The sequence below is a fragment of the Dermacentor andersoni genome, chromosome 4 (assembly GCF_023375885.2).
Source record: "Dermacentor andersoni chromosome 4, qqDerAnde1_hic_scaffold, whole genome shotgun sequence".
NCBI lineage: Eukaryota > Metazoa > Arthropoda > Arachnida > Ixodida > Ixodidae > Dermacentor > Dermacentor andersoni.
This window is the reverse complement of record NC_092817.1, coordinates 204,730,478-204,744,360: the sequence shown is the minus strand read 5'-3', so window position 1 is coordinate 204,744,360 and position 13,883 is coordinate 204,730,478. Positions and strand designations below refer to the sequence as shown.

Here is a 13,883-nt window from a genome sequence, read left to right as displayed (position 1 = left end):
GCAGGGCGTGAAGTATGCCTAAGTGGGCATACGTGCTCGTCTGTAGTTGCCTTCGCGCCACCACTTCATCTCGCGGGAGGAAGTTGTGCGCTGGCGAATAGGTTCGACGTACGAGTCAACAATGTTGCAGGGTCGGGTTGCAGTTTAGGGGCACTGGCTCGAATGGAGTCCTCTTCCTGCAGTGCCCGGATGGCATAACGTCCTGCTACAACGTACGCACACTGTTTCTAGTCGAGGGTATCATGGCTTGGTGTCCATACAAAAACAACGTCGGGTACCTGGTTAATTCTTGTGGTGTGCCATACATGATATAATGCGTCTACTGTAATTGCGGAAGGCTTCTTGTGGGTCGGTTAGGATGTATTTGAATCTGTAAAATCGGTAGGAAATTATCGCAAGGGCGACGGCCACCTCCTCATTTTACGAGGCTTATAGTGGTGCGCCCGGTGGCCGAGAATGCCTCCTGCAATTAGTTGTCGACTGAGCTGGTCGTTATTTCCGGCCTGTGTCGAAACACCAGTGCGCAGGTGTATCTGGCAAAGCAATTAAAAAAGCTATTTGATGCACGTTCATGATTAGGTTACGCAGAGTTTAACAATGGCAAAAAATAAGGAAGGAAACAACGCAGACGCGGACGTACGAAGTGCAAACTACCGCCTCTTTATTTGTGGTAAAATACACGTTAATATACACAGTGAAAACTCAGCGCAACGTAGTCATGAAGGCGCACTTCGTATTAGGCAGGCTGCTGTGTTGTTCCTCTTTGGCGGCCTGCGTGGTGTTCCGGCTGCAGATGCCATGGAATCGGGGCTACTTTAAGCTTGGGAGCTCGAAGCAAAAAAGAATTCGTAAACCTTGGATTAGCCAATGCTTATGCAAAAGGATCAAAACTAAAAATAAAATGTATCACGCATTTGTACAGACGCGTGACGCTGCTCTGTTCAATGTATACAAAAAGTACCGAAATGAATGAATGCCGATTTGAAAATAGCCAAAACTTGCTATTATCAATGTATTTTTTCCTGGGATATTTATTGATCCTAGAAAGCTTTGGAACGAGGTCAACAATCTGCCTAACAATTCGAAAGTGAAGCATCCTATTAACATTGCAGCTTTTGCTCATGGCAAAACAGAGGTTGAAGCACTATCAGATATAAATGAGTACTTCACTAACGTCGGTGATTTTCAGATTTTCAACAAGAGGGCCTTAGTGCCACAGCTTCCCTTGATTCAGTGCAGAAACGCGTAAGCTTGATACACTCAATTTCTTTCTTTCCGAGAAGTCAACAAGAGGTGCAAAATTTACTGGCTAAATTAAGAACAGCGTCTCGGCAGGAATTGATGAACTGTGTGTTGTGCCAATTAATTATGTAGCGTCTGCTACATCTCTACCGCTAACACATATAATTATTCGAATGCTGGAAACTGGACTGTTCCCCTCCGATCTTAAGCTTGCCCGCATATGCCCAATACACAAGTGCGAGGCCCTTAGTCAAATATGTAAATTCAGGCCAAACTCTGTGCTGCCGGTGCTATACAAAGTCTTTGAAAATGGTATTATTACGCGTCTCGTGAATTTTATAACTGAGCACCACGTAATAATTGACGCACAATACGGCTTTGAGAAAAATAAAACAAGTGAACTATCATTATTAATGTTAGACATAATATAATGAATGACATAGAAAATAAGCTTTATACCATTGATCTCTTCGTTGATCTTATGAAAGCATTTGCTGTGTTAGCCATGACATTTTATTAGTTACAATTCATGATTGCGGCATTCATGGAGTGGACTTAGAACTTTTAAAAAATTATCTTTTCCACAGAAAACAGTGTATAAAAATTGGTGATGTTATTTCCCCAACTATTATAGCAAAACAAGGAGCTCCTTAGGGGTCGATCCTAAGGCCCTGGTGATTTATACATTACATGTAAGATATATTTGATATACCTAACTCACCAAAGTTGTTAATTTACGCGGATGATACCAATATATCTTTTTTTCTGCGCGTACACTTTATGACCATCAGAACAGGATTAGTGACTGCTTAATGCTGCTTGATAGTTGGCTTCATGGAAATGAATTAGCGCTGAATCTAAAACAAAACTAACTACCGTATTTACTCGCATGATGCTCGCACTCGCGTAATGCTCGCACCCCCCCCATTGGCTATCAAAAATTAGAAATTTTTTTTCCCCGCATAATCATCGCACCCTAAAATTACTGCCGCGAGCCGTCTGCTTGTCGTAGCAATCGCCATGGTTGGGCGCGCGTGCTGCTAGGCGGCGGTACCGTGCTATCATCCGCTGCCACCGCCGCTACCGCTCATCCACTCACCACCGCTACGCCATTTTGCGAAGGTGTCTCCAGCTCTCCGGTGTCTCGCAGGCCTCGTTGCCTGCAGGACGTACGCAACGCGAGTAGTGGCGGGGAGGTCGCGCGCGGCAAATGAAGTGTTTTAGCAGCTTGAGCTTGCGTTCACCTTGTACTTTCATAACGACGAACGTGTCGGAAATCGTCTTGCATGGTCTTGCGGAAGTCAGGAAATTGGTGAGCATTCTAGCCCGCTCTCTATCGGGTACGCCTGGACTACGTCAGCCGCTTTCTGTAGGGCTTCTTGCGTTTCCCCCTCAGAATCTGTCGTGGTCCAGAGGGCGATGTGGATGGCATATACCGCGTGTTTGATTCCTTGAATCTCGGTGAATCTTGGCGATATTGAATAACGTGGGTGACACGCCAGCGCCTTACGGCGTTTCGCGGTTGGCGGCTGGTATCACAGCTGTTACTGAGCTGATTCCTATTGCGGCCGTGAGGTTGGCGAGAAAGGCCCGTACATAGCTGAATATCCGGTGGCCACAATTGACCTAGCCTTCATTTTCTAAGATTGTGTGGTGGGCTACGTTGTAGCTACTAGGACTTTGTCGCAAAACAAACCGGGATGGCGAAAACAACTTCACAGTAGAAGCTCCGTAAACGGAAATCCCTTAAACGGAATTGCAGGTTAAATGGAATAATAACCTTACAATTAGACGATTTTGCATTAAGGCAATGAAAAGCAAAACAAGCTTGTTAAACGGAAGCACATTTTTTGAAACCGCGGTTAAACTAAGAAATACTACTGCAAAATAAAACTGAGCCGCCAATCTCCGCAGCCTTGCAACAGACATCACTGTTAGCGCATTTGTGTCTCGCGTTTTTTCGCCAAAATTAATTATCTACTACTTCGAGTGCGATTGCTTCATTCACATGGCGATTTCTATACAAAAGGGTGTTGTTTTTTCTATTTGTAGTAATATTTTTTGTAGCTGGTAGTAAGTGGCTGCGTGCCAGTAGAAAGATAGTAAAGTGAAGCTTTCGAAGAAAATCCGCTACACCTATTATGTGTTGTTGACAATAGAGTATCTGACTTTCAGTAGGGCATCTTGCGTACACTTCAGCTCAATCTTTTTGTTAATTCAACATCTGATAAACACAATTTATTTCCGTGGTCCCTTGAGGTTCCGTTTAACGAGAGTCCGCAGGCACGACCTGCAGGCCAGTACTAGGATGGGGCAATGTATCACCCACCCCATATCAGGAAGCCAAGATTGACTTCCTGTATGCAGGAGCGGAACATGCCATATGAAGTACGATACGATAGCAATGTCGATGAGACAGCGAAAGCAACGAGTAATCACGGGCTGAACAGTAGTCGATGCCCCGACAGGAGGATGCTCCGCAAGTCCGCGTTTACACGTGGTAATATCATTGATACGCAGCATGACAACACGCTGACCAGAGGAGCGGTTAACACACCCGTAAGATTATGAAATAAAGGCAGGGCTGACTTAACGTACAACATATCGCGGACTCGACTACTGTGTACAAACCAACATTCGTTTAGCAACGAAGATGAAGCATTTATTAAGTGCTATAATTTTTTGTGTAATAGAGAGCAATGCTATGGTACTTACCGTTATCGTCGTCTGACGTCATTGATAGCTGCTGTTCCAGCTTTAGCATGAAATAATTCAGCCCGGTTTTGTTCACTGTATCATCTTTAACAATAATAAAGTGAGTATGATCGGGGTTCAAGTCATATTTGTTTTCTTCAGGCCGGCTGCCGCTGTTTTCTATGTATATTGAACCTTCCTGGAAATGGAAATGTTAAACAGACATTATTTATTTTACTTACTTATTTTTATCTTTATTCATATTTCCCACGGTACCTAAGGGGCATTAGAGGGGGGTGGGTTGCATACATATTTCTACCGTGCGTGGAAGAAATTAGAGCAGCAGCATCAGCAGCAACAACAACACTAAGAGGGCAGCGAGGAAGAGAAGGACGAAGTGCAGTACGGGCACCCATGTGCCCTACGGCTCCCTGAAATAAATACCTTCTACACATTCCGTAACAGAGTGGTGGAGGTGCGGGGTATCTAAGCATCCAACGACGGAATCGCTACCACCTGAAACTCGTCGCAGTCGTCCACTGGCGGGACTTGCACCATCCTCAACAGCAGGCATGTTCCGAGGAACTCAAGCTCCGAGGCCGACTGGCTCTTCGCAACTGCGAAAGGAGCCACCAAGCTTTGCCGGCTCTGGCGGTGACGACCTGGACGAGTGGTTGAAGCAGTACTGACGGGTGAGCAAACACAACGACCGGGACTCCGCCGCTCAGCTATCAAATGTTGTGTTTTCGCTCATGAATGCTGATCTCATGTGGTACGAAAACCACGAGAACACGCTTACGACCTGGGATACGTTTGTGAAAGAACTGAAAAAGTGCTTTGTGGACTCTGCATCGAGAAAGAAGCGAGCTGAACAGACCCTGTCCCAAAGTGCCCAACTCTGGTGAGACTTGTAGTGTGTACATAGAAGAGGTCCTCAAGGTATGTAGAATCGTGGATTATAGCATGTTCGATGAAGATAAGGTGGGTCATGTCCTGAAGTGTATAGCTGAAGATGTATGCCAGTTCTTGATAGCCAAAGTAAACCTGACATCTGTGGTGGACGTAATCCAACATTGCCGTACGTTTGAAGCACGGAAGATGCGTCGCGTGGCACCGAAATTCGGCCGTTTGGCTACTGTGCCGCAATTGGCCTGTGTTGACGCAAGCACACCATGAGATCTGTCGTCGGCGATACCACAGATAATCTGAAAAGAGCTCTTGCGGTGTCACGAAATCGGCCATAATAGTAGCGGCGACTCTCGAAGCAACGAGCCCGGACTAGAAGCTGCGTCGTGGTAGCCCTATATTAATGCAGTGAACGTGTACGAATATAGAGCTGTCCTTCCATCTGAACCCACGAACCGGCCTCATTTCAACAACGACCAGCAGCGCCGCACATGTTATGCGGCGCCGTGGTACCCTAACACTTATTCAGGGTACAGAAAAGATGACAATCAGGACATATACCCCATGCTCGCTGGCGGAAATGAAGGCTTTGGGCAGCACCGTGCATTTCGGCCTCCTCGCGCGTGCCATAGTTGTGGTGTCCCTGGCCACATCTCCAGGTTTTGCGACCGCCGCCGAATTTTCCGAGACGAACCTCCACGAGAAAAGTACCAGTCAAATCATCTACGCTATTTCACGTCATGGCCTCCATGCTCGCCAACTAATCGTGGAAATTGTCAAGGCAGCTTCCGGAACCAATCATCTGCCTCCAATCGCAGCTTAACGCCATCACTTGCTCCACGTGTTCCGAGGTCTCCATTGCCGCTGCGTTGCTTGCTATCCCCACCACCGGTAAAGTAGGTAGTGCGACCGATGAGGTTGAGGTCGGTGGATACCGTTCGCTGCAAACCGACATTGGTCCGCCGGTTTTTATGCTGAAAAACAAAGTTGACGTGCCTGTTGATACCTACAATGGCTCTTGTGGATACTGGGGCAACAATTTCCGTGATGAGTGCAAATTTTAAATGTATACTGGGACAAAACGTGACGTTTTCTTGGAACGATTTTTCGACGTTTCGTAGTGTTAGTGGTGACACGTTGAGCCCGGTAGGTGTTTGTACTGCGTATGTGCGTTTGTGGGACACTTCAATCGTCGTTATTCCTCCATCCACGCACGATGTTATTGTAGGCATCGATTTTTTGCATGGGTGTGGTGCAACCGTTCACTGTCAAAGTGGGGAGCTTTCGGTACAACACGAGGTTTTGACAAGACTCATGGAGAACTCCCCACATCAAGACAATGCATTTTGTGTTTTTGAGGACATCTTCATTTCCGAACTATGCACGGTAGGCGTTCCGGTCGTTTTCCCAGGTACCAACCCCGTCGCATTTGATGCCGCAACAGAGCCTTTTCATTCGGCCTGTGTAAAAAAGAACGTTTTGGTTCGACATTGTTTAGTGTCGGTAGTTGAAGGACACTGTGGATTATGGGCATTGAACTACGCGGCTCAACCCATACTTCTCCCTTCTGTCATGAAGCTCGCTCTCTTCAAAGAAGAGACACCGGCGTTACTGGCAATACTTGAAGCTGCAGACGAGTCCCTCTATCCCCGACCATCGGACCCGTAACTACTTCAGATGGTGAGCAAGTTGCACAGCACGAGTGATCGCTGCACCTTAATCGATGTTCTATCCAAGCACTCGCAAGTGCGTGACTTTTCACAGACTGACAAGACGTCACAAATTCGGACGTCTTGAATACGCCATCGAATAAATACCGCATAAGCGCACCCTATACGACAGAACTCCTACAGAGTATCTCCGACTGAGCGCAAGATAATTGGCGAGCAAGTTCAGGAAATGCTGCGCCAGGGGATAATTCAGGAGTCCGCCAGTCCCTGGGCAGCACCTCATTCGCCTGAAAAAGCAATATGGCAGTCGTCGATTCTGTGTTGATTATCGGCGGCTAAACTACATTACCAAGTAAGATGTATGCCCACTTCCGCATATAGATGCCTTAGACTGCCTTCATTCGGCTCCTTACTTTTGTTCTGTACGCTTGAGATCCAGCTACTGGCAAATCCCGATGCATACAGAGGATAAGGAAAAAAACATCGTTCGTAACACCGAATGCACTTCTTAAATTCAATGTCATGCCGTTCGACTTGTGCAATGCACCCGCCACCTTCGAGCGATTCATGTATACAATTATGCGAAGTTTAAAGTGCGAGATACGCATATGCTACCTCGACGATGTTGTTATCTATGGGCGCACACTTCACGAGCCCAACACGCGTCTTGGCATTGCCCCCAGCTGCATTCAGAAGGCTAGTCTGGGGCTCAATTCTAAAAAGTGTCATTCTGGTGAGCGCCAAGCCTTGGTGTTGGGACATCTCGTGGAAAATGACGGCGTCAGGCCTGACCCTGCGAAGACAAAGGCTGTTGAAGCATTGGAACCACCTCAGTGTGCAAAACAATTTCGCAGCTTTCGCGGTCTCTGCACCTATTTTAGGCGTTTCATTACTCCAATTGTTAACGTCGCTTATCCCTTAGCAAGCCTCCTGCACAAGAACGTCACTCTCGAGTGGTCGCCTGATTGTTCTGCTTCCTTTCGACAGCTGAAGTTTCTGCTGACGTCGCGACCAATCCTCCGACACTTCAATCCTTCCGCGCCAACAGAAGTCCACACAGATGCGAGCGATGTAAGTCTTGGTGCTGTTCTGGTTCAACGCTTGGATGACAAAGAACACGTCATCGCTTACGCAAGTCGGTCATTAAGCAAACCCGAGCGTAACCACAAGGGGACTGAGCAGGAATGACATGCTGTTATTTTTCCGGTGCAGCAATTTTGGTCGTACCACCATGGGCGACATTTTACGATCGCCGCCGATCATTATTCGTTGTGCTGACTCGTGAATCTTCGCGATCCATCTTGACGTCTTGCACGATGAGCCCTGCGCCTGCAAGAGTAAAGCTTCACTGTATCCTACAAGAGCTGCCGAAGACATGCTAGTGCCGATTATGTTTCCCGGGTGCTTCTTAGTATAACCGAATGCGACGCCGACAGTTATGACCACCCCATCGCATCCGTACACCATGATTTTCCAGATGCCACAACCTTCAAAGGAGAGCAGCGTGATGATCCGAGTTTAGAGCCACTTTTATCTGACTCGAAAGAGTCGACATCATGTAGTTTTTGTGTTCGGGATGGACTGCTGTATAAGAATTTCTCCGCGACAGGTGCACGGTCTCTTCTGGTGGTGCCAGAGTCCCTCCGCTCTTCTGTTTTGCGCGTCGTGCACAATAATCCAACATCAGGTCAATTAGGGTCTACGTGGACACTCCATCGTTCAAAAGAAAGAATTTACTCGCCTGAAATGCGCAAGACAGCGGAGACATACGTAGCCACTTGCGCCGAGTGTCAAAGTCACAAGAGACCTACTGCAGCTTCAGCCCGTCTCTTGCAGCCTGTGGTGGCACCCAGCTGCCCTTTTCAGCAAGTAGGCATTGACCTCATAGGACCATTCCCACGTTCTTCCAAAGACAACCGCTGGATCATGGTATGTGCCGACTACCTGACTCCGTTCTGCGAGACGGCAGCACTACCCTCTACAACTGCAGGCGAGGTTTCAAAGTTTATGCTTTGTACATTCCATTGTACTTCGTCATGCTCCCCCTCGGTTGATCATTAGTGACCATGACCGTCAATTCACAGCTGATGTTGTTGAAAAACTTCTACGTTTGTGCGCCTCCAACCTGAAACACTCAACGCCTTATGATCCTCAGACCAATGGTCTGACAGAACGCCCGAAGTGAACGCTTGTGAACATGATTTCCATGTGCGTAAGTTATGACCACAAGAAGTGGGACGAAGTATTGTCATTTACTTACGCATACAACACTACGAAACATGAGATCACTGGATACAGTCCGTTTTTCCTTCTATACGCTCATCTGCCGACGTACACATTGGACACTATCTCTTCTTTTGGTAATCACGAGGACACTTCTATTGCGGAAACCCTCTGCCGAGGGGAGGAGGCTTGGCACCTTTCTCGATTACAGCTTCACAAAACCAGTACAAATCCAGATGCGATTGTCGACACCAGCAAATTTCTTACTATCCGGGTTACTAGTGTGGCTATGGACTGCACTGCGTAAGCGCGGTCTAGGTCAAAAACTGCTCGCCGACAATTTTGGACCGTTCTTGTCTTTGAGCGTCTTAGCGAGGTGAATTATAAAAATGCTCGCCTCACTTCCAGTGGAAGACGGTCATCCAAGACAGACATCACGCATCTAGCCCGATTTAAGCCGTTTACTAAGCGAAAGTCCCACTGACTTCTCGCCCGAAGGGCTTCGTCTGCGACAGGAACCATGTTACAGTGCGTCCAAGGTAGTGGAGCAGCAGCATCAGCAGCAACAACAATATTAAGAGGGCAGCGAGGAAGAGAAGGACGACGTGCAGTACCGGCACTCACTACACACCTACTCGGCACACCTACGGTTCAGCGAAATAAACGCCGTCTTCACACCCCGTCACAATATTATAACGAACATGGAAGCGGGATACAAGAAATGTTTGAGCATGGCATATAGGTAAGAGGGCAGTATTAGTCCTCAATGCAAAACAAGCGAGCGTGCACACTCATGATCATGGGCTTCGCGCTATCGTGTGGGTCCTGTTCCGAAGTTTCTAAGCTATGCCGCCTTGCCTGCCACACCTATATTGTCGCAAGCCGCATAGCATGTTATTCGGGAGTCAACTGGGCACGCCTAGCCGGCGCCTTTTGCCAGTCTTGTTCAGCTCGTCCCCGGTGCTTGCCGACGACTTCGATGTCCGTAGACTCGCGCTCGGTCTGCTGTGGCTGGTGGTGCTGTTCCGTCCTTCTCGCTAGGCCCTCGGCCTCTCGATGGCCACACAAACACGCTACATCCATAGCGCACACACTCCGTCGCAGCTGACAAAGGAAGTCAACATAAGCCCCTGCATAAAACTAATGGCAGCGCCTTTTGTCTTGCCGCCGCAGCTGCTCCAAAGAGTCCGAGAGGAGAAAGCAGAGAAGGTCTGCGTCTTCAAATTGGATGAGGACCGTCAAGTGGTATTTCTCGCGCCCTTTTCTCTATTCCTTTATCCTTTTCCTAGTCCTGGCACGCTCGCCACCATGACAGTTGGCCGTTGAGTTGGTGTGGCGAGGCATTCGCAAGTGATTTGAGATACTTCGGCTACGTTTTGTGGCCTCCCGCGAAATTGAAGAATTCTGTTCTAAAGCGCAGCTCCAAGGCGTCCGTTCCTGCGGTGAGCGTCGACGTCCTCCTTGGGCGTCCTCGTAACCGAGCGAACGCGCACACCAAAGGATGAACGAGCGAGCGCGGATGAAAGATGGCGATAGGAAAGAGAGTGCGAAGAGGTGGGTGCCGCGGAACCATGAGGTGGAAAGCGGAGGAGGAGGGCATGGCGAAAGCATGAGAAGAAAAGCCTACTGCCGCGCAAGACAGGCTTTGCATCAACGATGGTTGCAAGATGACGCCAGAGTAGCGCGCGACGCCACTGACACCATATGGTCAAGTAATAATGACGGCAGCCATACTCTGAAAAATATAACTATTTATAAGTGAAACCTGTGCCCCCCCCCCCCCCCAAAAAAAAAGAAAGACCGAGTTCACTGATAGCACAATGACAGCGGCGAAACCAGTAGGTGATCGTGAGAATCTGATCAGCAGTTCAAGCATGTCGGCTTTTATACGGCACTCGTGAAAGGTTCTAGTGTAATCTCTGATGCCCGTGTGATTTCTAGAAGCTACTACAGAATTCGTGTCGCGCATGCAATCGGATAATACAAGGCTCGGTGAGGACATACGCATGATATAAAATGAACTATAACAGTCGCGTTAGTCAAAAGTGATGCTTGCGCGTCTTGCACTAAGTGATAACGCTGAATATTTGTTAGCCGGTGCAAGAAAGAGCTGTAAGAACCATTGCATCAGCACTCAAGAGCGCACCATCAGCAGAACTTTTCAGAAATCTGAACATATTACAATTCGTTATGAGTAGAGCCAATATAAAAGTGCAGCCTTAGTACACAAAATAATCTACAAGAACGTAACCTCTCACTCATCAGTTTTAATAAATCCCAGTTGTAACACTCGACAGGCGGAACAAAAAATATTAGTCTGCCGATAGTCGATAGTCCACAACAGTCACGGACCTGGAATAATACATTTCGTTGGCGCAAAATTATGGAACAATATACCAAGCTGGATTAAGTGTCTGCAGATATTCCACCGTAGCTCAAGAGGCTCTCCCTTCCGGGGAGCTACCAGTCGCCATATAGATATCGTGCTTGCAAACTATTGCTGGTATTTTATAAATTTTATAAATAATTTTTGTATTATCATTTTATTTGCTAATTGATCCTGTATTTGCATAACCATTTTGTAATGAAACCTCAAGTAGCCATATCGGCTATGGATCCAGATGCTCAGTCATTTTTGTATATATATTCAGTGCAATAAAACATTCTTCTTAACAGCGGTCCCTGAAGAATGATGAACAAGCACACGTGTCAATGCACTCCCTTTAAGCATCGTCCTGATGTGGCAAACAAACTTAAAAACGGAAAGAAAGCCAAGAATAATAAAGAACAAAAAACAACAACAACAAAGAGACAAAGTCCTTAAGTTCGTCAGTGGGCGTAGAAAAGCTTAAAGGGCCACTCACCAAGCTCCGTAGCAAATTTTCTTTGAACGATGGAAGTTGTTACGTACCCTCTAGGGAGCGTTCTCCCGAAAGAACTTTTGAAATTGATTCATAATTAGCAGACCTAATAAATATTCGATGTGGCGAGAACTCATGGTTCCAAGAGGCGAGCTTCACTGCCGATACCGGCACTCTTGCCACTTGACCCGTGCAGCTTCCTCAAGCAAAATTCCTTCCCTGCGTCCTCCCTCACCGGAACCGGAGGAGAATGTCACGCGCACGTTACTCGCACGTCATGCTCCCTGCCTTTGTTTTTTTCTGAAGTTCATGCTGCGCGACGCACTTCCGGTAAAAGTTTCGTGCGCGAGTCTATGGGCTGTTACGTTTGTTTCCGCGCCATCTTGCACACTGTGCGCGACAGCCCGTGCGTTGTGGTCGGCCCGCTTCTGCGGAATGCATCCCTCAGTGCCTGCGCGTTTGGAGACGCCGGCCCGGGTCAAGGATCCGGAACGTGATAGACCGCGTCGCTTTACCGCCGCCAGTACCACCGTCAGGGACGCTGCACCTAACCTGTACCGCCTTGTCCAGGCCGGGGAGACGATATGTGCTTGCTGCACTAAATTTGAGTTGTCATTCATAATGTTTCTGATCCAGGGCTTGAGTGTGTTGAAGCTACCGATGTTACTTTGAGCTTGTCAGCGCTTACCGGCTGCTTGAGTGTTGTTGCACTGCTTTTACTAAAAGCGCGATAAACACTTCGACGCAGGTGCACATGTGGGCAGTGCGTGGCGAGCACAGATCGTGAAGAAAATATGTGCTGCGGCGAGGTGACAGAAGTTGTTGCCAAATGCAACGACGACTGCATCGCGCGGCATGCACACTTTTCAAGCGTCTGCCTCAATTCCGCGGTGCTGGAGGCGGCCTTATTTCCTTACATATTTCGTCGTCCGGGTGGAAGCGGAGTTCCACAAGTAAGGAACTTGCGCCGTTATTGCCTAATAGCGTAACCGCGCCGCCTTTAGCGGCATACTCTAATGCACTTGGGTGCGCTAGTTGCTTTCGCTTCCGCCGCAAACGGAGGCGGCAGAAGAACGACGTGCAAAACTAATAGGTAGCCACTGTTGGGCAGCACGTTTTCCCAGTGCCTTGACGTGTAGCTGGAGGTGCCAGCTACAAGATACCGAGGAAACTGGTAGTAGAGGAAATGGTATGCTTATGCTGGTAATTTCTGCTACTTTCTAAAGCAGTCCTTGCTTGTTTACAGGAAGTACCGTTTCGTCGCTTACCGCATCTTCACCAAACGGGTGTGGAAGCGACTTGGGTGCCACAACAGGGTCGTTTTGCCTGCACGCGGTGCTGCGAGAATCGGGGAGGAGTATCCCTCGGCAACATGTGTCGGCTTCCAGCACCCCTATTTGGACTAGGTGAGTGACATAAGGGCACCATTCTTGTGCTGATTATGTAACTTTCTCTCTCCAGAGCACACGCACAGAAGCACGGTTAGTGACAGCAATGATGATAGTTTAGAAAAGGCAGCAAGGCTTCCCTTTTCAGATCTCATCTCCACTCCCGATGCTTTTTTTGAACCTCTATGTTTTACGCACATCACTAGTGTGTTTGCTCTTGTGTATATTTTGCTTCAAGTGGTATTGGGACGTTTTCTTTTTTCGTTTGAAAGCATGCGTGTGATTACAGTGTGACTATCAAATGTGACGACGTTCTTGAACCATGAGTTCATCAACCGCCAGCACTAATTTATGCATAAGCCTTACTGGTATTATGCATAAATTAGTGCTGGCGGTTGACTTTGACTCATACCCATGGACGGCGGAGCCTTACTGGTATTCGCTGTCCATGGGTAAGAGTCAAAGTAAGAGTATGAAAAATTTGGGGGTCAAAATACACTGCATAGCGTATTCACCATACGCGATGCAGTGTATTTGGACCCCCAACTTTTTTATACTGTTACTTTCACTCATACCCATTGACGACGAATACCAGTAAGGTCTTAGATAAACTGCAACTAGCAATAATTCTGTAAAATGGTTTGAGTAAAGTGCAAATATACGTAGTTTTCATATAGAAGCTACAATACTGTATGCCGTGCAGTCATTGTAAGATATGTGAAGGTAATTTTTAGAAACGTTGAAAATATCAGTCAGTGAATGAATCAATCATTGAAATGAACTTTTATTTTTTATTACTTGAGGAATATGGGAATGGCAGAAAAAGAGGCTGCAAGTTGAAGCTTGACTATGCTCTGGCCCCCTACAATGTTTGAAGCAAATACCACATGTGGAAGACC

The 13,883-nt window shown here is 47.4% G+C and overlaps 1 protein-coding gene across 1 annotated transcript in view; it reads right to left on the bottom strand.

The window, feature by feature from the left end:
- Window positions 1-13,883, bottom strand: part of LOC126538381 (transient receptor potential cation channel subfamily M member-like 2) — a 385,593-nt gene that overhangs the window by 332,847 nt on the left and 38,863 nt on the right. The window contains exon 3 of the mRNA XM_072287697.1: window positions 3,987-4,135. Coding sequence (XP_072143798.1) covers window positions 3,987-4,135 — 149 coding nt within the window. The remainder of the gene's footprint in view (window positions 1-3,986; window positions 4,136-13,883) is intronic.